General features: G+C 33.8%; 2 protein-coding genes across 2 annotated transcripts; one reads left to right on the top strand and one right to left on the bottom strand.

Moving 5' to 3' along the window:
- The first annotated feature begins 1,804 nt into the window (after positions 1-1,804).
- On the top strand, positions 1,805-4,962 carry LOC133778827 (uncharacterized). Its single transcript, XM_062218849.1, has 2 exons — positions 1,805-2,161; positions 4,105-4,962. The coding sequence occupies exons 1-2, from the start codon at positions 1,805-1,807 to the stop codon at positions 4,960-4,962; spliced, it is 1,215 nt and encodes a 404-aa protein (XP_062074833.1).
- Positions 4,963-18,948: 13,986 nt separating this feature from the next.
- Positions 18,949-20,227, bottom strand: LOC133834379 (NDR1/HIN1-like protein 26). Its single transcript, XM_062263979.1, has one exon. The coding sequence runs from the start codon at positions 20,072-20,074 to the stop codon at positions 19,442-19,444; it is 633 nt and encodes a 210-aa protein (XP_062119963.1). The 5' UTR covers positions 20,075-20,227; the 3' UTR covers positions 18,949-19,441.
- Between the last annotated feature and the right edge of the window lie 3,055 nt (positions 20,228-23,282).

Here is a 23,282-nt window from a genome sequence, read left to right on the forward strand (position 1 = left end):
ATTGCTGGTTTAGATAGTAGTTGAGGTTAACCGGATTTGATCAAGATTAGTATTTTAAATTTCGAATCTTTCTTGATTTGAATGTTAGAACTAAATATTTGCATTTTGTTTGCTTACAAGTTTGTTTCTTCATAAATATGTAGTAAAAATAACAATTAAAGTATAATGCTACTCATATCATTACCATTTTGTGGGTTTTGAGTTAAAAATAGTGATTTTGCAAAGTGAAACCCAGGAAAAAGATGATATTGCTTAGTTTTTGCCTTGGTACAATCGAGCTCAACTAGGTAGAGATGTTTGAGATAATGGTAGAGCTCAACTATTGTTTTACTATAGCTAGTTGAGATACTAGTAGAGCTCAACTGATCTTGGTTGATATTTATATTTGTAATCTATAAAATTGTTTCATCAACATTTTTGTCAAAAAGAGAGATTACATTCTTTGTAAAAAAAATATTAAATTCAGTTTATATGTTAATTCTAGTAGTAGAGCTCAACTGTTGCTCAACTATAGTTGGTTGAGATACTAGTAGAGCTTAACTATAACTAATTGAGATATTAGTAGAGCTCAATTTTTGCTCAACTATAGTGGGTTGAGATACTAGTAAAGCCTAACTAGACTTGGTTGAGATTCATATTTTTAATTTAAAACTTATTAATTATAATTTTAACATTAAATATATTTTCTAATGTTAATAATCTATTCTCGTTACAGGAATGACTCGAGTAGTAATCTATGCTCAATATGATGGGGAATGGAAGGAAGAGCAAGGGTTGTATAAATGGTCACCAAAGAATAAGGAAGTTATATCTATCATTGTTGATGACTCCAATATTACTTTTGAGGTGTTATTGGAGAAATTGTATAAGAAGATTGGGGTGAATCAAAATGATATCGAATTGAAAAAGTTACTTACCTATCATTGCGGGAGAAAATATGCCACCACTCATTTTACGAGGGGATGAATGTCTTGCAGCTTATCTTTTGGATTGTGAAGAGAACAATCGTAGAGTTGCACTACGTGTGGAGCTCCTTAAGAGAGAAGATATATGTGACATGGAAGTTGAACGCAACATGAAAGAAAATGAACAAAGTTTAGTAGATGATTACTTTGACCGTGAATTCTACTTTGAAAATAATATTTGTGATGCTGCTTCTGCACCAGGCGAAAGTGGTGTTAATCTAGGTTGTGAACCTGTGGACCTTCTTAACAAAAGGACAACATCATCATCTCCAACTCCAAATCACATTGACCCATTGAACTACTATGATTCGTTGGACCACCATGATGAACAAAATCAAGTCCCTAGTGAAGACACATTTAGTTTCCCAGATGGGTCAGATTTGGCAATTGGTCAAGAATTCAATAACAAAGATGAGGTAAAAACTAAGTTGAACGATATTGCAATAAAGGCTTGCTTTGAGATGGAAATTAATAAATCTACAAAGTCATTATATGTAACAAAATGCATTGAAAAGTCATGCAATTGGGCAGTGCGTGCAACAAAAGTTACAAACTCAGAGCGTTTCTCAATACGAACTTATTGTAACACTCACACTTGTTCCCTTATTAGCCGGAAAAGAAAGCATCGTCAAGCAAGTGCTGCAGTAGTTGCTAATGTCGTGAGGTCAAGTTTCGATGGTCAAAAAGAGACACCGAAGCCAAAAGCAATAATGACGATTATGCAGAACAATCACATGCCAATAACATATTGGAAAGCTTGGAAGGGGAAAAAACTTGCAAACAACCTTCTTAGAGGTTCACTTTAATTAAGTTTTCAAAATCTTCCAGCTTACTTATACATGGTTCGAAAGATGAATCCAGGTACGATCACGCATTTGGAGGTGGATGAAGATTCTAAATTCAAATATGTTTTCCTAGCATATGGAGCATGCATCAAAGGATTTCGTTGCATGAGAAAGGTTATTGCAGTGGATGGGACTTGGTTGAAGACCAAGTACAAAGGTGTAATGCTCATTGCAACAGCACAAGATGGTAATTTTCATCAATATCCTATTGCTTGGGCTGTGGTTGATTCAGAGTATGATGCTTCATGGTCATGGTTCCTTACAAAGTTACAAGAACTTATACCAGATGATAGTGATTTAGTCTTTATTTCAGATAGAAATCAAAGCATCATCAATGGGGTGTCAAATATTGTAATGACCCACTACTCTAGACTTTTGGACCATTAACGAAACTATACATACAAATCCTTAATAAAACTTACATTTGCGAAAATACCATAACTTTATTGGAAACTTGTAGAAATAAGAGTTACTTTCATAAAATAAGTAGGATATGGGATCCCATTGTCTTAAAAACAAAACATAATATAAAATAAAAATGAGTTACATAGAAAGTGCGGAAAAAATACATGTAGAACCATAAAAAAAGTAAAACAAGACTACATCCTCGAAAATCGAACTCTCGACTCCTTGACTCCATTCACCACCGATACACATTCCCCAAGCATCCACGAATCTTACCGCCACTATAGCTATTTTCCTGCACATATAAACAAAAAGGAATGAGCCTAATGCCCAGCAAGGAAAAATCTAACACATAGTTCATATACATAATTTCATAAGAAACATAAAAACTTAACATAACAATTTACACATACTATAATGGCCATTATTACTTGGGGTCCCATAGACTAAACCAGTCATATGCCCATGAGATTAGTGGGGTCCTACTAGCTAAGTAGGTCATATGCCCATAATCTATTTGGGGTCTTGTTAGTCATATGGGTCATATGCCCAAGCCTACAAACATACATATTCATAACATATTTTATAACATATTTCATAACATAAAACATAAGATAACATAAGCATAAAACATATAGATTCTATCCTATTTTCCTTACCAAAGTTACCAGGATAAGAGGACAGCGTTGGGACTTTTGGAACACTCCTAATAACCATTAAGAAAAGGTGAGTCTATAAAAGAAAGAGAAATGAAAGGAATGGAATGACTAAACCTTGGAGAAACATACTTACCAAAAACTTATGTGCAAGTTCTTAGATTTCCTAACCAAAATAAGAATAAGGTTAGAAGACTGAGTAGAAGACTATGAGAAAGAAAATAACATAATACCAATGAACTAGGGTATAGAAATACCTTGAAGACTTGTAGACCAATCTAAACCTCGAACCGAAATACTATGAAACCTTACTTCCCCAAGTGTTTGATAAGCTTATGATGATCAAGCTTATGATTTCCCCACCCAAGTGTTTAACTCTCACACTCTCCTAGCACTTGCAGCCTCTGAACTTAGAGCAAAAGGTGAATAATGGCTGGGTACTAGGTCCTATTTATAGAGTTAAGGAATGAAAGGATCTTAATTTTACTTGAATAAAAATAATAGCTTTTTAGGTGAAAATAATTTGAATAATCGTTCAGCAGAGGCTGAAGACTCGTTCAAAAAGGTGCTGGACTTATCAAGAGGTTGAATGGCTGAATGGAAAACAAATTCAAAATGTTTCAAAATATGTTGAAGGAGGCGATATATCGCCTGGGTCAGTATGCCCGAGGCTATCGTGCATCGTCTCGTGTTTTCCGTATCTACGTGCTGCGATATATCGCCCCCTATAGCTGCGATATATCGGCACACGTTGATTAATTAAACACGAAATTACACATTTTTAGCTAAGTTTGAATGGAGTAAACAGCCTTGACTAAGCCCTCAACGTATTCAAAGCTGCCGACTGACCTTATAGCATTCAAACTTTTACCCTTATTAAATTTAATCCTCAAAATACTTAATCCTTAATCATCCATACATAACATGTGCTTAAAATCCTATTGGTCCTTATCTAAACCTTATAGTATAATAAATATTATCCTTAATATCAGTCATATAATCAAACCTTAGGTTAACATTAATATTCTTAAACTATAGGTTAAACTTAGAAAATCTACAAGTACTACTATGAGTGTCCAAATAATTCCCGGTCTAAACCAAAAATCCACAGTTACAAAGATAATGCTATAAATACTATAATACTACTATCTAACTAGCTAAGTAAAGTTCTTGGACTCTACAAATATTTATAGGAAGTCACAACATGGGCATTGTAGGTGGCATCTGTCTCAGAATATTAAAGCATGTGTCAGAGTTAAAGGTGTCATAAAATTATTCGAAGAAACTGCCAATGCCTATAAAGTTTCCGACTTCAACAAACTCTATGATGAATTGAAGAATAAATATCCCGTAGCAGTGAAGTATCTTGAAGAATCAAATCTCACACTTAGTAAATGGGCGAGATCTCACTTTACAGGCTGTCGGTACAATATTATGACTACGAATGGTGCAGAATCTATTAATGCAGCACTGAGGGAACCTAGAGAGTACCCTATCATTGCGTTGTTGGAGGCTATGCAGGCAAAAGTCTCTGAGTGGTTCAACAATCGCTGCAATATTGTGGCATCTATCAATACAAAGTGTACACCTTTAACTCCAAAGGCAGAGAATATTATTCGAAAAAGATTCAAGAAAGCATCGGAAATGAATGTGAAACAACTTAACCGATTTGAGTATGAGGTTACAGGTAAAGAAAATGATGCCATAATTGATTTAGGTCAAAGACAATGCTCATGTCGTGTCTTTGACCTTGATCAACTTCCATGTGTGCATGCATTAGCATCATATGAGCAAGCTGGAATAGAAGTGTATGATTTGTGCTCTAATTATTATAAGTTGGAAACTTGGGCGTTGGCTTATGTTGATACCATTTATCCAGTTCCTCAACAAGAAGATTGGGATATCAATGAAGTTGAAGTATTGCCGAAGGTATTGCCTCCAAATGTCCCAATCAAGCGTGGTAGAGCAAAATTGAAAAGAATCCCATCAGTTGGTGAGGGAAAAAAATGGATAAAAAGGTGTGGTTTATGCGGGCAGCCTGGTCACTCCAAAAAAATATGCCCCTTACGAGCCACAACCTCTAAATTGTAATTGTTGATGCATATGCTTGTTTTAAATTACTATGGTTAATTTATATCATTGAATTTGAATTAATTTAAATTTTCTTGTGTTTACTTGAGATGAACCTCGACTTCCATGAGTAAAGCTCGACCATGGATGGTCGAGCTTTGCAAAGATTGATAAATATTCCAGTATAGAACGCCTGACATGAGTAGAGCTCGACCATCAATGGTCGAACTTTGTAAAGATAGATAAATATTCCAACATGGAGCTCAACTGACGTGAGTAGAGCTCGACCATGGATGGTCAACCTTTGTAAAGATAGATAAATATTCCAGCATAGAGCTCAACTGACGTGAGTAGAGCTCGACCATGGATGGTCGAGCTTTGTAAAGATAGATAAATATTCCAGCATAGAGCTCGACTGACATGAGTAGAGCTCAACTGTCAACAGTCGAGATTTAGAAAAACTAATAATAATTTCATCATAAAGCTCAACTGTCGTGAGTAAAGCTCGACTGTGTCAATATGTTTAATTAGAATAATTGAATATTAATAAATGTGACATTTAGTCTAGGAAAATTATGAAAATACAAATATTTTTATACAATAAATTTTATAAGTATATTGATAATTTTATTTATTAGTAAAAAAAATGGCATTAACATTATTGCATTTATTAGATGCGGTACTTTATCTATAATAAATAGGAGACGTGTCAATATGTTTAATAAGAATAATCGAATATTAATAAATGTGACATTTAGTCTAGGAAAATTATGAAAATACAAATATTTTATACAAGAAATTTTTTAAGTATATTGATAATTTTATTTATTAGTAAAAAAATGGCATTAACACTATTACATTTATTAGATGATGTACTTTATCTATAATAAATAGGAGACGTGTCGATATGTTTAACAAGAATAATTGAATATTAATAAATGTGACATTTAGTCTAGGAAAATTATGAAAATACAAATATTTTTATACAAGAAATTGATAAATGTGACATTTAGTCTAGGAAAATTATGAAAATACAAATATTTTTATACAATAAATTATTAAATGTGATATTTAGTCTAGGAAAATTATGAAAATACAAATATTTTTATAGAAGAAATTTTATAAGTATATTGATAATTTTATTTATTAGTAAAAAAAATGGCATTAACATTATTGCATTTATTAGATGCGGTACTTTATCTATAATAAATAGGAGACGTGTCAATATGTTTAACAAGAATAATTGATTATTAATAAATGTGACATTTAGTCTAGGAAAATTATGAAAATACAAATATTTTTATAGAAGAAATTTTATAAGTATATTGATAATTTTATTTATTAGTAAAATAAATGGCATTAACACTATTGCATTTATTAGATGCGGTACTTTATCTATAATAAATAGGAGACGTGTCAATATGTTTAACAAGAATAATTGAATATTAATAAATGTGACATTGAGTCTAGGAAAATTATGAAAATACAAATATTTTTATACAAGAAATTTTATAAGTATATTGATAATTTTATTTATTAGTAAAAAAAATGACATTAACATTATTGCATTTATTAGATGCGGTACTTTATCTATAATAAATAGGAGACGTGTCAATATGTTTAATAAGAATAATCGAATATTAATAAATGTGACATTTAGTCTAGGAAAATTATGAAAATACAAATATTTGTATACAAGAAATTGATAAATGTGACATTCAGTCTATGAAAATTATGAAAATACAAATATTTTTATACAGGAAATTTTTTAAGTATATTGATAATTTTATTTATTAGTAAAAAAAGTGGCATTAACATTTGTATAAAGCTCGACTGTATTGAGTAGAGCTCGACTGTACGTGGTTGAGATTTTTAGAACCTTTACAAAATGGTTCGACTGATATGAGTAGAGTTCGACTATACATGGTTGAGACTTTTAGAACCTTTACAAAATGACTCGACTGATATGAGTAGAGCTCGACTGTACATGGTTGAGATTTTTAGAACCTATACAAAACGGCTCGACTGATATGAGTAGAGCTCGACTGTACATGGTTGAGATTTTTAGAACCTTTACAAAATGGCTCGACTGATATGAGTAGAGCTCGACTATACATGGTCGAGTTTTGTAGAACCTTTACAAAATGACTCAACTGACATGAGTAGAGCTCAATTATACATTGTCGAGTTTTATTACAAATATTTACAATATGACTCAACTGACATGAGTAGAACTCGACTATATATGGTCAAGATTTATCAAAATTATAATTTTGTTTACTATAGAGCTCGACTGACATGAGTAGAGCTCGACAATATCCAGTTGAGATTTCCAATACTAAATAAGCTTCAAATTTAGAGCTCAACTGACATTAGTATATGGTTGACAAATCTAGAGAAATTCATGATGATCTTCAACTACGTATAAAGTTTTTAAAACATTGTCATTCTTGAAACTATCCAAACATTTTAAAATATAGAAATTACTAAAGATCCCAATCTTTACAAAAAATATCTACTGTCATCTTCATTCTGTAGAATGGTATCATGTCATCTGAAAGACAATCAAAAGTACAACCAGCCATGTCAAACTCAATGAACTTAAATGTGTACACTGCACAATCTCCCCTGTTATAAGAAAAGTTTAAAATTAATAATAGACTTAAGATTGCAATAAATATAGACTAAGTAAGCATGTATATATATAGACTTAGATAAATACACTTACCTTGAATTTTGTGGAACACTAAGTAAGCGTATATATGTCCACGGTTTGTGAAGACATTGTGCTATGTCCTCAAATTGTGAAGATACACGAAGCATAGTCGGAATCATCGTTTGGAGTGGCAACATCAAAGCATCCATTTCTTTTGATGAGGTCGCTCCAATACTGCAGTCATAAACAATCAACTCTAATGCTTGTAAGTCTACTTTAACTGCAACCCAATGATGGTCCCTTATGTTTAAAGGCATATACAACTTTTTTGAGCCTTTCCATTTCTTGCCCCAAAAATGCGGATGATTCCCTGAAATATATTAACTTATTTCATCATCAATAATGTTAGGGTTAGAGTTGAGGTTGATGGTCACCAATTGAGTAAATTTTTCATCCAAAATGATTGCATCTTGTGGAATCACATCTTGATACTCATGTTGTCGCTTTCTAATGCCAAACAAAGCATCATCAATGTGCTGTAAAAAATAATAATAACATTATACACGTGGAAACAAAATTAAGTCTTAGATATAAGGGATCATAAAAACATATGTCATACATCACTAAATAGCCATTCATGGTCTTTAATAATCCGCTGGAAATAGTCTATAGTTCATAAACCAAGCCCACAATCAATACTTTTTTGACTTCTTAAATGTTCATCATGTTGGAAAAAGCTTATACATGATCTTTATTTATTTTCATGTATATCTAATATTAAACAAATTAATACGAGATAGCCTAAAACATGTTTCTAAAATTGAATTCAAAGAGAAACAAATAATATAATACTTACAGTATACGCAGCGGAATTAAGAGTCCTTCCTTCAGTTTCTCTAACTCTTGTATCCTTTCTGTCGCAGAGTATTATCAAGAAACTGAACCGATCTTCTATTTTCTTCACAATCTTCCAATGTATCCTTAGAACCACCTAGACTAGTGTGGGCAATTCTCAACACATGAGATAGATATAGAGAGAAGAAGAGACAATAACAAAGTGGCTTAGAAAAGGACTTGTGTTTAGAGAGAATATAAAACTATCAGAAAATCTGACTTGTGACTTATCTGTCGTCTCTAAAATCTTCTCTCTAAGCACTCCTTTTATAGACTCAATTAGGCCATTTAATTTAATTAAAAAATCAATAAAATAACAGCCATTTTGAAGCCCTAGGTCGAAATTATCATGGGCTATAGGCCCGTGAAATTTCCCATTTGATTATAAGCCCATTGGACTTAAAATCAAGACCTGCATTATTTTCTATTGATTTAATTAATTAAATAATTATTTAAATCCTTTATCAAATTAATTATTTATAATTTTAACATTGATTTAAACTTATTTATTAATTTAGATACCAATTTATCTTAATTAATAAATCCGCCATAATTTCTCTTTTCTTCTCAAAATTACACAACTCTGTGAAATTATCCAAAATTGACCTGGTCAACGTTAATAATTCTAATTGATAATTAAATCAATTAATTGAGACTATCTAGATGATTTTATCCAAGGTACAATGAGGACCATAGGCCTATGAAATCAAGCTCCAATAAGTTATCATAAATCTAACAAATAAATTTACTAACTTATTAATTCCTCGTGACTCCACTATAGACTCGGAATTGCACTCTTGAATTCATAGAACGCTTTATAACAAATATAGATACGCTATTAATTATCCATTGTTACAACCATAATTGTCACTCAATCCTCTATAGACGGTCTACAATGAGATATGACTTAAATACCGTTTTTCCCCTCATTGTATTTTATCCTTCAAACACTTAGTTCCTTGTAAATGATATTTCAGTAAACTAATTTAATTACTGAAATGAGATCTCTATCATTTAACACCTTGAACCAAACTAAAAGGAAACCATCATTTCACTTCTTCATCAGAAGCTATAGATGTTCATATCTATGATTAACACTCCCACTCAATTATACTACCGAGTTCCCAAGATGTAAGTATAGGCTAGTCCGTAGGGTAAGCTGGTAATGAACAAGTCAAAGAACTCAAATAATACAATCAGTTAGAATACTAACCACTCAGAATTGAGATTGAATTGACCTATGGTCAACTATATGATATGACTAGAATAGATAATAACGGTATGTTTACTTATCTTATCAACTGTCAATATCGGTCCTATCCGATGTAACAAATACATCCGATCTTATCTACTTTGCTAATGTTCTGGAAAGAACATAACACTATAATGTGTAAGTAGATCATATCGTAGATTGGCAAGTCAGCGTAAATCCGGTGCACTGACTAATCTTAGGACTAACTTATTTTTGAACATATAATCATATTTATATTCCACTGTGATTACGTCACTATAAATAAGATTAGCTATATGCTCGGGATTTAATAGAAGTTTATATTAAACAAATAATCATGAAAATAAAACATGTAAGCAAAGTGATTGACCAAGTCAAAAAATGATTTCTATTCTTTTATTGATAATAAAATGAGATTACAAAGAATTTGAGTTTTAATTAGGGCATAAAACCCCAACACATCAAACATCTTTTGTTTTTCAGGATTAATCTCCATTGAAGGATCAAACTGGATATGATCTTCTCGTCGCAATCTAGTCCGACAAAATTATCTTTGAAGGCAACTGTAATGCCCCAAATTTCCTAATAAGGTTTAGGACCTTGATTAGGAGGCCGGGAGGGCCATAATTGATTTGTTATAGTATTTAATGACTATATACATGTTTATGTGAATTATATTATTATGTGGTGGTGAATGCATGCATATGGGAGAATTTATTATTCTGAGGGTATTTTGGTAATTTGGCCACTGTGGGCGTAATTGTATATTTTGGGTGCATGACTGTGATTAATTAATATAGCCACATTATAAGGTGGATTGGTTCGAGCTATTCGACATGAGACGATCATGAGATGTAAGTGTTCGGTCTAGTCATAACGGGTTTAAGTTCGGGGCTCGGGGTGAGTCTCGGAGTGAATTTAATGATTATAGCGTTACCGGGGATTTTAGGGTAACGGGATATGAGTTATTGGTGTTTGAGGATATTGAGATTAGCGGGAATTAGGAAGCGTTAATTATGATTAACGGGTTAAGCTAAAAGTACCAATTTTACCCCTAAAATAGCTTAAGAGGCTTTAGATGACACAAGGGAAATTTGGTCATTTTAGGGGTGGATATATGTGACTTAAGTGACTGTAGAAGGTGGTAGATTTAAACAGAACAAAAACAGAGATTTGCTTCTTCCTTTCCCGTACATCATCTTCTTCACTTCTCCTTTGAGGGTTTTGAGTTCTTGGTAGAGATTCAAGCTAGGGGAAACTAAAGGCTGGGTTGGAGACTGGGTTTAGCTTGTAAGGGAGGTCCAAGACCAGTTTCAAGGTGAGTTTTAGCCTTTGGTTTCAGGTGTTGCTCTGTTTTTGTTTTAGTTTTCAATTCATGGTTTTTGATGTGGGAAGTGAGAATCAAAGGAGGTTCCTGTGTTGTTTTGATCGGGGTTTGATGAGGGTGAGCTAAGGGTGTTATTTGGGGGTTTAATTGTATGTTAGGAAGAGGTTTTAAGAAGATTTGAAGGACTGGTTTGAGAGGAAATCGCACAGGGGAAAAACTGGTTCGTGCGTGGGCATGTTGTTGTTCTGGGCTGGGTGCCGCGGCGCAGCAAGGGTGTGCCACGGCCCTTGGCGTCTGTCAGGAGGGAGCCCTCTCTGTTTGAGGGCGCGCCGCGGCGCAGCAGGGGAGGGCTGTTGCCCTTAAGGCCATTTTGACCAAAAACAAGTTTTTAGCTTGGGGATTCAAGCCATAAGCCTCGGGGTTGTACCTAGTACCCGGTTAAGTGTGGATTGATGTCCCGGAGGCTAGATATTGATTTGGGAACTTAAGTTGATCATTTTTATTGATGTTACCTTATGTTTGGTTATGACTAGGTGACCGCTAAAGGACTAAAAGCTGATCGTTCTCAAAGGTCGTTTCTTTTATTAATTCTCGCTCGAACCCAAGGTAAGAAAACTGCACCCTGTGTATATGTGACATGCATGGCTATTATGGATGCATGTTGGTTGATTATTGAGCATGACATGCATGGCTATTATGATGCATGTTGGTTGGTTATTGAGTATGACTTGCATGGCTATTCTTGATGCTTGTTGGATGTTTAAATGTAAACATTGATAGCATAATGAATGCCAGGCAATCTTGCCCATTTGCATATGATTATTAATGAGGCATGATGAATGATTAAGTGTGATGCACGTGATGCACGAGAAACATGTGATTAGGGCATGCCATGAATGATGAATATGAGATTGGCCAGAGCTTGAGTCTCTGAGTTTGTGCATGATCATGATTATGCTAGTAACTGTTTAGTAAGCATGCTGAATGCCCTACTCTTGGATAACTGGCATATGATACATATTGATAGCATTGCTTACTTGTGCATGGTACTGACTAATTAGTCAGATTTGGCAAAGGTGCTAGTATCAACTGTGAAGCTGTGACTCATTAGTCAGGTTCGGCAGTGGTACTGGGCACTGGTCACGTTGCACTGACTCATCAGTCAGAATTGGCAAAGGTGTTGGTATCAGCTGTGAAGCTGTGACTTATGAGTCAGGTTCGGCAGTGGTACTGGGCACTGGTCACGTTGCACTGACTCATCAGTCAGAACTGGCAAAGGTGTTGGTATCAGCTGTGAAGCTGTGACTTATGAGTCAGGTTTGGCAGTGATACTGGACACTGGTCATATAGCACTGACTTATTAGCCAGAACGGCCTTAGCGTGGATCACGCAAGCCAACAGAGATTAGATCTAATCGACCATCAGCATTGAATGGCTCAAAGAGCATTAATGCAAGACCGACCTCGAGGGTCGATGAATGAAATAAGCACTTGGAGGCTAGTGGCTTACCTAGCAGCCACTCTCCCTCTTGAATCATGTGATGCTCACTCATTGGTTTGAAAGTTTTATGCTCAGTATGATTATAATGATAATCATTTGATAATGTTTATGAAAAGTATTACGTTTTCTTGCTGGGCTTCGGCTCACGGGTGCTATGTGGTGCAGGTAAAGGCAAGAGGAAGCTGGACCATCCTTGAGTTGGAGAGCTTAGGTGATGACGTGTACATATGCAGCTGCTCGTCCGCCACGGCCGAGGTTTAAAGTGGAACTAGGGTTGAACCCTGTTTTGCTGCTTAGAACGGCCTGTTGTAAACATCTTCTGTAATAAACTCTGAAATTCTATTTTCGGGATCCCAATGTATATATTAAACGTTCTAGTGAAACGTTACATCCTAACCAAAATGTTTAATCCTTAAACCGCTAATCATACTTGGTTGCACAATTTTGGCCAAATGACTCGATTAGCGAGTTTAGCACTGTTTACAAGGCACACCGTAACGGTCCCAGGAGTTGGGGCGTTACAGCAACAATGCAATTTTTGACCTTATCAATGCACATTATTGATCTATGTAAGCCTTGAGAGCAAACCAGTCAACTTTGTCACCTTGACTCTCTTCTGGTCCAACTTCTGTAGCTTGACCAGTGGCGTGGCCTTCATTTGTAACACCAACATTGTCACAAGTCTCATGCCTATCAGTGTCATCTCTCGTGGCTTCATTCATAGATTGGACATGATTTATGTTACCAACTTCAGTAGCTTGGCCTTCAATTGTAACACCAACATTGTCACAAGTCGCATGCCCATCAGTATCATCAGCCCAATTAATTATACCTCCAAACTCTAACACAGCAATCAATATATCAATCATGCGATTTGACTTTGGTTCAGGGATACGGATGAATCCTTGCATGTGTGGCATTCTCTTCTCTTGTTCAGTAGGTGAAAGGATACTTTTTATATCCTGAATACAAAAAACATTAATATAAATATATATGTATATTAAAAGGAAGACTAAATAACAAAAAATAAATTAGATGCTAACCTTGGAATCACCTAGAGCTTCTAGTACATCACTATAAGAGGGAGGTCTCTTATGCTTCCAAGTAGTCCTCCATCGACAAATTCTCGGCATTGATTCGTCAATATCATCTCGAAGCTCTACATACTTTCTTGCCACTGTCGGCATACATTCATACACTAATGTCTACACATGCAAATAAGAAAAATTGTAAGGATTTCTAAAATAATGGATGTTCTTCAACTTTACTTAGGGCAATTTTCTTACCGCTAATGGAAGAACAAAGCCTGAATAGGTGAATGACGACATCGTCTTTGCTTTCTCATGCACTGATTTTGCTTTTCCTTTCAGTCCCTTCCGAAGTTGCTTTAATGCATACTCATAAGAATGAGTCCCCCAAGGGTATTGGTTGAACATGTCCAAATTATCAACCAATCCCAATAATAATGAGTCGATGTTAGAAGAACTTTTGTTCCTATGCATTAAGGCCGCAGAGACAAACAAGAGAGATGCCATCTTTAATATTTCCTTGTTACTTACATTTACATTCCTTCGAACTCTATTATTTTGGTTTTGGTTGGACATTTGTGTAAATTTGGCCTTCACGTCGTCAATGGTAACTATTTCTTTCCCACGAAAGTGTCTATCTTTAAATGCATTTGACTTAGCTTGAGTTTCCCAACCTTCTAGATATTCTGAGCATTTTAGCCCAGATATTAATGCATACTCCATCAATGAGAATCGGATCGGTACCCCATTAACAACAAACCACATCTCTGAATCTCTATCGCAGTCTGCTTCCCGAATGAGTAATAACCACATCACTTGACTTGAATGTTCATAGTTCTTAAAAAGATCAAGAAAGTGGCCAAACGGAGATTCCTTGAACAATTGTAAGTTGGTCGGGTCATTTTTTAGTACATCATTGATAAGTTTTGTGACCTTATCTATCTGACTTTTTACACTTATCTTGCACTCAAAGTGTTCATTCTCCTCTAATATAGGCTTCAATCGAGGAATCTTTTCAATCTGCAATAAATTAAATATCATATTTCTCAATATTAAATAACATAAAAACTTAAATATTTTACAAAACAAAACTTACTGGAAGTGTTTTCTGTCGTGGCATAGAGGAGGACTCTGATTGTTCATCAACATGTGATTCTAATTGTTCTTCAGAACATGTCACTGACTCTTCTTCAATATATACCCATTAATTAAATATAAGAAAAATATAACTTTTTAATCAATAGAGTAAAAAACACGTTAGTCGAGCTCTACTCACTCTAGTTGAGCTTTGCACTAAAATTTCATTTAGATTTTGGAAATCTCGACCATGTTTGGTAAAGCTCTACTAAAGCCTGGAAATCTCGACTATGTATGGTCGAGCTCTACTCACACCAGTCGAGCTCTATATTACAACTTCAATTAGACTTTGGAAATCTCTACTATGCATGATCGAGCTCTACTCACATCAGCCGAGCTTTACTCACTCCAGTTGAGCTCTACTCACAACAGTCAAGCTCTATGGTACAATTTCAATTAGGCTTTGGAAATCTTGACTATGTATGGTGTTGCTCGACTCACACCAGTTGAGCTCCATACTACAATTTCAATTAGAATTTGGAAATCTCCACTTTGGTCGAGCTCTACTCACACTTGTCGGGTTCTATGCTACAATTTTAATTAGACTTTGGAAATCTCAACTATGTATGGTCGAGCTCTACTCACCAGTCGAGCTCTATGCTATCAATTAGACTTTGGAAATCTCAACTCATGCTAATCGAGCCCTAAACTGAAAGTTCATTGCGTTTTTAAAAATCTCGACCATAACCACTTGAGCTATACTCGTTCTAGTTGAGTTCTACATTTTAAACCAATATTTTTCAAATCATGCATTTAGTGCTCTAAATTTATAGCCAATTGATTTCAATTAAATATATTATCTATTTTAAAAAAAAGTACAAGAATAGAAAAAATGTATTTAACTTCATTTACCTCATTATCTAATTGAGTCGTTGTTGTGTCTGCGGGAGGTGTTGGTAGCACACTAGCATCCAACGATTTTGAGCACGACGACTCCGGACTAGATTCGTGAATAATCAACCGTCGTTGAATCGGTTATTGTGGATCTCCAATGCTTGGTACTTTCGTTCGTGCCATGGAATCTAGGAAATAAAGTGTATAAGAGTTGAGCTTGGGTGATTGGACAATCGATCCACCTAAAAATGCTAATAGAAAGCAAATTTACATAAAAATATCATTATTCGAACATCATAATAAGATCTATTTAAATATATGGGTCTAAGAAAATTGACTTAAAGTGATTATGTACCTTGATTGAAATCTTCAATAAAAACAAGGTTGTTAATATATCAATTATCAAACTAAGCTAAAATGTACACTCTACTTCACATATCCAATATGTTTTTTTTAACAAAAAAAAAAAAAGATAATGAAGTAGTACAATTAATCAATGCAATGTAAGTATTCATTTCAAATATCAAACCATAAGCAACAACACATATTGTATATTAGTTGAAAATCTCAATCTAATTTAATAAAGTTAGTTCATCGAGACATTTTCACAAATATATGGTTTGCATTATTATTAAGATTGTAAAATAAAAAAATTAATAAACAAAATAAATATTATAGCAAAGTGTAATAGATTACACAAAAGTTTAATATAAAAAAATGGGTACTTATTGTCATTTTAATTCAAGAAATCAACTTGTTTATATGTATATATATATATATATATATATAAAAGCGGAAAGAAAATAGGATAAAAAAAACAAAAACAAAAAGTGAGAAATGTACCTTGGTGTGGCAGTGGGAGTGAATATACTTTTGTTATTTTGCTTCTTTTTAATTTTTTGATAATTGTACTGTGATGTCAATATTGTATTATTAATATTGTAGTGAAAGAATACTAGAAAAAGAGAGTGGGAAAATGGGGCAGAAGGTAATATTTATATATAGCGTTTTTAGTTAAAAGGTTATTTTAATAATTTATATATAGCGTTTTTAGTTAAAAGGTTATTTTAATAATTGTCTTCTTAAAATTGTAAAAAAATATATTAAAAAAAGAAATAAATATTACTCAAATATAACAGGATATATTGTTAAAACCGCGTAATCACAAAGTTATATAACTCAATAACATCATAATCAATTCATATTACCATTCTATTACTATTGTCCTTACCATTCCATTCCAACAAACCAAAGGACAACTAAGTTTACAGATTTTTTCTCATCTTTTTCTCTTTATGGAGAAACACCTTTTTTGAAGATAGGGCTGGGAATCTTTTCAAGTCAAGCTATTTGAAAAGTCACCAAGATTAACCTTTCAACTTTATTTAGGAAGAGTGAGGGTCTTGAAGGAGAGAGATTTTTTAACCATTGTTATGTAACAATAATTTATTTTTATCTTTTTTTCTCTTTGATTTTTGAAGAGAATTACTAATGCTGACTTCGAATTTGAGTATGTCATGGCTTTTGTTAATCTTGATTATTTTCCATATTATGAATTCACCAGATCTTCTAACATTTTTTATTCAATTATGCTGTTAGATCTTCACATTCTTGTTCATTGTGGCTTCAAAATTTTTGTTTTACACCTCATGATATAGTAAATATTCTATCTGGTTATGATCTGGGGAGATTCAGACCCATTATAACAATATTCAGTAGACTCTTCTCTTCTCGGGTCACATCTAAGCCGCAGATTGAGGGGAAAAAAAAAGTGCTAAAGTCTTGATTTTTATATTTTCAAAAGGGAAAAATAAGTCTCTTTTGAATTGGGAATATTGATGTAAAAGTGAATCGCATGATATAAATAGAATATTACAATAAAGCCTTTTTACTATGCTGATCCTCTTTGAGAATGGTTCAGTTTTTACAGATGTGAATCTTGACTAGTGAAGAAGAAGTTTTTGTTTCAAAAAGCCCTTCCTTTATCAGAGGGGAGCAGCTGTAGAGGCAGCTGGCAATTTGGACTCTGGTAATGATCGTTGATCTGTTCAAACCAGAAACTTGACTTTTTACTTAGTTGAATAGTGTAAGCATTTTAGTATTGTTCATTGCTTGCCTTTCAATACAATGCTATTACTTAGAGTCTTTGTTCCCAAGTCCTTTCCTTTATGCATTTCTATTAGTTTATATATTTATTTATTTATTTATAATAAACTCTTCTTTGCTGGCTTTTTTATGTGCAAAGTTGTTCTAATGATTTAACTAAAAGAAGATTCTTTTGAGTTTACGGAATGAAATTGGGTTACTTGTTTAACTTAAACTTGCTTTTGGACTTTATTATGTTTGCTGTTAATTTTTTTTTATTATTGATTGCGGTTTGCTTTTGGTGGGGCTTGAGCTTCTCACACGTTTTGCTGCTATTTAGAACAAGTTTATGTCTCTTTGTGATGGTGGGAGCCTCAGAGAATATTTATTGGGGGTGACTCAAAAAGTAGCTTTTGTTTTGGTAAGATCAAGATCAGGATAATGAAGTGTAATCTCTTGGGGGTTGCTCTTCTTTTGTACTAGTAAACCCCATAACCCAATTTGCATAGGAAGCTTGTTCATTTAGCAGATTCAAGATATACCTATGCTGGTTTGATGGAATGGAAGATTGAATATTAGTGATTAATTCTTCTTCATGTTCTTTTTAACTATGTAGTGATCATTTTTGTATTTGTGGGGACATTTCAGGTGGGAGGTGTTAGCCTTTTAAGATCCTGAGAAAGCTAACTTACTTTTAAGATTTGTGGCAGTAGGTTTTCCCCATCTTTGTTTTTCTTTTGCTTTTCTCAATAAAGAGGTAGTGAAAGCATTTTTTGTTTTTAAACTATTACATACAATTTTCTTTTATTGAAAAAAATGTCTGCGTAAACTGACAGCCACCTTCAGTCTAGGAGTTTACTGATTGGAGAAACCATAAAAGGGAAAAGAAAATGTGAAATAATCTAAGTGGAGGGGTTTGAATGGTAGGTTTGCTGGTGTATTTCTAAGTTTAACCATATAATTCTTGTCATGATTTTCCTAAAAATTTTGTGGACAAGAAAATTCAATGTTCAGATAAACTTCATTTAAAACATGGGTCATCTGTACTTTTTCACATACACACTTAGAAATGGTTATATCCTGATTTGAACTTTGAACCTTATCTGTATCAGCATAACATATTACAGAATAGCATATTTCAGTATATTCATTTCATGACACAAGCAAATTTCATTTTCTGGGTGTGGTTCAAAGCAGGCAAAAGAGAGATTCAAGTTGCAATATTTTGATACAAAAGGAATCTGGCAATTGGCTGCATGAGCAGGCAAGAATACTTTCTTTCAAGTCTTTTAATTATTATTAAAAAGATGAGGGATAGAACTGTAAATTGAACAATTTCTTTGCCAAGAAAGCAACCAATCTTGTTCCTTTTTCTCAACTTTTCTCTTTAGAATCTCACCCTCATCATTAACCCTTCCACTCAATGACTCACTCTTTCATATCTTCATGACCAAAACCAAACCAAAGCTCAACAAAGTATCCTCAGTCAGAAGCCCACCAAAAGAGGATCTGATTAAAAACGAAACATAAAGGTCTCTCTTTTCTTAGTCTCCACTCATCACAAACAAATCAAAAACAAAAGTCAGAATGGTAGAAAATAAAGATATGCAGGATTAACAATCCAAACAAACTTTCCATTCTTCACTTACAATTTGTTACTTTCTTTGTTATATTAAATAGTCAATATTAATTCACAAGAACACTTTCTAGTAACAACAATATACAATCTATACGAAAAAAACAATAAAAAACAAAGAACCAACTCACTGAAGAAGATTACTATATCAACGAGGTTAGTGTTCTTAATTTCAAACTGAAGTAGAACATTGAGTCCCTTGCTTTGCAGACAGTGGACCCGTTGGAAGAGAAGGTCCAAAAGCCATAACTGCAACACAATTCACATTCAACCGGTATTTGCCAGAGACCCAAGTTCCGACCTTCCACCGGAGACGACCATTGACTTTAAGATTCAGAATTAGTCTTCCGGCAGTCTTGTCACGCTCCACTTCATAACCAAAGGAAGGTGCCACTGGTAAGCCAGTTCCCACCAGAGAGGCAGATAAGAGATTACTATCCTCATGGCCTTGGTAGAAATGAGGAAGAGATGTGTAAAGAGTAATCTGTTGGCCCTTGTAAGAGGCATAAACCTGTATCTCGTCATAGTAAATCCCGATTTTCTGGTTCGGGTTTTTGGAGAATAGAGTGAGCTGGATGGAGGAGTTGAGGAGGTTAACGTTTGAGAGGTTTAGCAGGTATATATCAGCTTCTTTGAGAGAAAACTCAGGCTTTGTGGGGTGAAGGATTAGCCAAACGAGTAGTATTATGGAGAGGATTGTAGTGAAAAGAGCAGAGCCTGCAAAGACAAGCTTCTTGGACACCTTTTCAACGTTCACTCCTTGTTTGCCACAGTGTTTAGGCGATTTTATGGAGATTATAGACATTTGCAGAGTGAGAGAGAGAGAGAGAAGAGAAAAGAGAGAAGAGAGAATAGGAGGTTAACAAGGCTAAGGAAGAAGAGTTAAGGTTGATGGGTTTATAAAGGGAGCTCTAGGAATCAGAAAGCAGCAATAATTTTTTATCTGAGATATGCTTTTGACTAGCAGCTCCTTATGGTGGTGGTGGGGGTAGTTGCTGGGCTTAGATATATAGTATTTACTTGGTAAACTTCTGGAATGTGCTTATATACACAAACCCTTTGGACCCTTTGATTGTTAGACCACCACTTGATATGAAAGTTTGACTGGAGTTCCATGCATGCATGGATGTTCATCACCCTTGTCAATCATGCAATGAAATACATATCTTGATCTCAAAGGTTGCTGTGAGTTGATAAAAAGACAAGTTGAGTTGAGTTGAGGTGGGATGACTATTTAACCTTTTTTGAAAAGCAAATGAGTTTCTTACACGTTCATATGATTGATTAATTGACTTGCAATTACATTAAAGTTCACATAAGGAGATTGATTAAAGTTTGAAGCCTCAACTAATCTTATCATAATAAACTAAAAATGTTGTTACTGTTCAAACAAGAACATGTTAATCTTATTATACAACAGAAATTACTCAATTCATGCTAGGAAATTATACCAAATATATTTATAGTGCCTTCTAGATTAAGGAAAATTTTGAATTTCCCTATCATAGCTCTATATATATAGCTAATGGATTGTTTGTTTTCTCACTCTCAATTTAGTTTCTTATTACAGATAATCCAAGAGTGGAGTAATGGAGCCAAAGAGCAGTGGTACCAATCTGAAGTAGTGACCAAAGAATTGAACACATTACAAACATGTAGGGACAACCCCATCATTTAGTGGGCCCCATTGGCTCATATGATATGATATTATGATATAACATCAATGAATATGCATTTCCCACTCTGTTGAATCCTTGAGAGGGTGAAAGGAAAGCCATATAACAGGCTTTAAAAGATTCATTTTTTAAAAAGTATTTGCATTAAATTTTATTTAAAATATAGTTTTTAACTCATTTAGTTGGTTATAAATGAAAGTTGAGTATACAGAAGATAACACACTTTGCCAACACTTTTGAAATAATTGAAGTGGAAAGTAATAGTTTTTCTAAAGGGCCATCTTGTATGTATAATGGTAATTTTCTTTGGTATATGAATTAACTTATTATAAAACAATTGAAGTAATGATTGAGAATATGTACATATATTTATATATGTATATATATAATAAAGATAGAATGGAAGGTTTAGAATTGTGAGCTGATTGAGCTCATCAATGAAAAAGAGGTTAAAAGGGGTGAAGACATGGAGAATCTGCTGCAGAAACTTACTTTTAATATTATTTTGGGAAACTCCCTGGAAACACCTTGGAGTGTCTTATGCTTAGATTGAAGTTGTTACTTTTGAGTTAAGTAAAGAGAATGTATGGTGAAAGATTACTAGCTGAAATGAGCTCTCAAATCTCTGCCATTGGATTTGAATACCAATTACCAAGAAAGAAAGAAAAAAAAGGGTGTTTTGACAATTTTAGTGGGTCACTAACTACTACATGACCCTACAAAGTTTGAAATTTTCAAGAGAACATTACAATCTTCCAACAAAGAAAAGAAAGGCAGAGCTTTTGAAATTAGAGAGAGTTATATATCTCTTGACCCCTGTTGAATTGAACCGTTCAATCAATATAGTTGTTCTTAATAAGTGAAGGACCCCCATGAAAACCACTTTTTTAGGTTGTTAAATTATTTGTTTGAGGGACAAAAAACATGCCCTTTCTAATGAATTTGATTATAGTGGGAAAGGAAACATCATTGGCTTGGCTTTTTCTTTGCTTTGTTTTGCTTTGTTTTTATAGAGATTAAAACATGTGGTGATGGGGCTAATGAAAGCAGCCTCTGAATTGGTTCCACTTCCACTACATAGCATATTCATCAGATATGAATGAAGCCAATTTTGAAGCTAAGAGTTAGTACTTAAAAACTATGTAGTTTAACATGAATGATTGGAATAGTTTCGTGTACAAGTCTTTCACGTACATTTTTGAGGTGGGTTTGGTTTTAGTCCTAAATTTACCAAAAAGGAAAGAAAGAAAAACAAAGCTTCTTAACGGTTGCTTAAGTTGATTGAGTCTTTTCCTTTGTTTTCATTTATCATTGAGAAGAGAAATGAGTGATTTAAAGTACCTTAAAGTAGTACAACTTTCATTTATTGCCACACATTAATCCATGATGCCCATGTTCATCAAACCAATATAAAATTAAAAGGTAACATTATAATTTCACATTAAAGAGAGAAAAAAAAAAGACCCAAAACCTCAAAAATCTCTTCCTTTGCTCGTTACCCAAAAACTAATAACACTCCATTAACAACAAATAAGTAAAATTAGAGACTAGTTGTGCTAAGTAAATGATATGTCTAATAAAGATGTCAATTTAACCCGCAGGGTAGAGTTCTTGTGGGGATCCGCCCCTAATGGGGCGGGAGACATGACTCCTGTCCCGAACCTGTCCTGTTTACATTGTAATTTATGTTTTTAATATAAATATTCTTAAAAATATATAATATAATAATTTATATAAAATATATATTTATTAATGGTATAATTTATTGCTTTTTAATTATTTTAACTTGTTTTATCAATTTTAGAAAAAAAATTAAACATTTTTATTAAACTGGTACCTGATGGGGCTCTGACCCCAAGACGGGACGAGGATGGGGAGGCATCCCGACCCCGCCCCGCCCCGTTTACATCCCTAATGTCTAATCAATTATTATCATTAATTGTGGTGAGTGCCCCTATAAGATTTACTAACATAATACCAAAGTGTATTGGCCCATTTTCTAAGCTAATATAAATGTGTGTGTGACTCGTTATATTAAGAAAGAAGTGTAGAAGAGTTTTAGTAAATTGATTAATTTGTGGCGACATGGTATACCAATATTGAGTGGTGCAAATATGTATTGAGTAGAGAGCTTCAAAGTTTGAGCCGAAAAGATGCAATCAATTATGATGTGATAGCCAACCAATTGGTGCTATATAAAGGTTAATGGTAGTCAATTTTTGTATGGTTTTGAGTGTTACATTGTTTTTGTTCTTTTCCTGGAATGGTCTTGCAACTCACCTCTATTTTATTTCAATGGCAGACCTTGATAGCCACACCTATCTTTGCTTCAAAAAG

The sequence above is a fragment of the Humulus lupulus genome, chromosome 5 (assembly GCF_963169125.1).
Source record: "Humulus lupulus chromosome 5, drHumLupu1.1, whole genome shotgun sequence".
Classification (NCBI taxonomy): domain Eukaryota; kingdom Viridiplantae; phylum Streptophyta; class Magnoliopsida; order Rosales; family Cannabaceae; genus Humulus; species Humulus lupulus.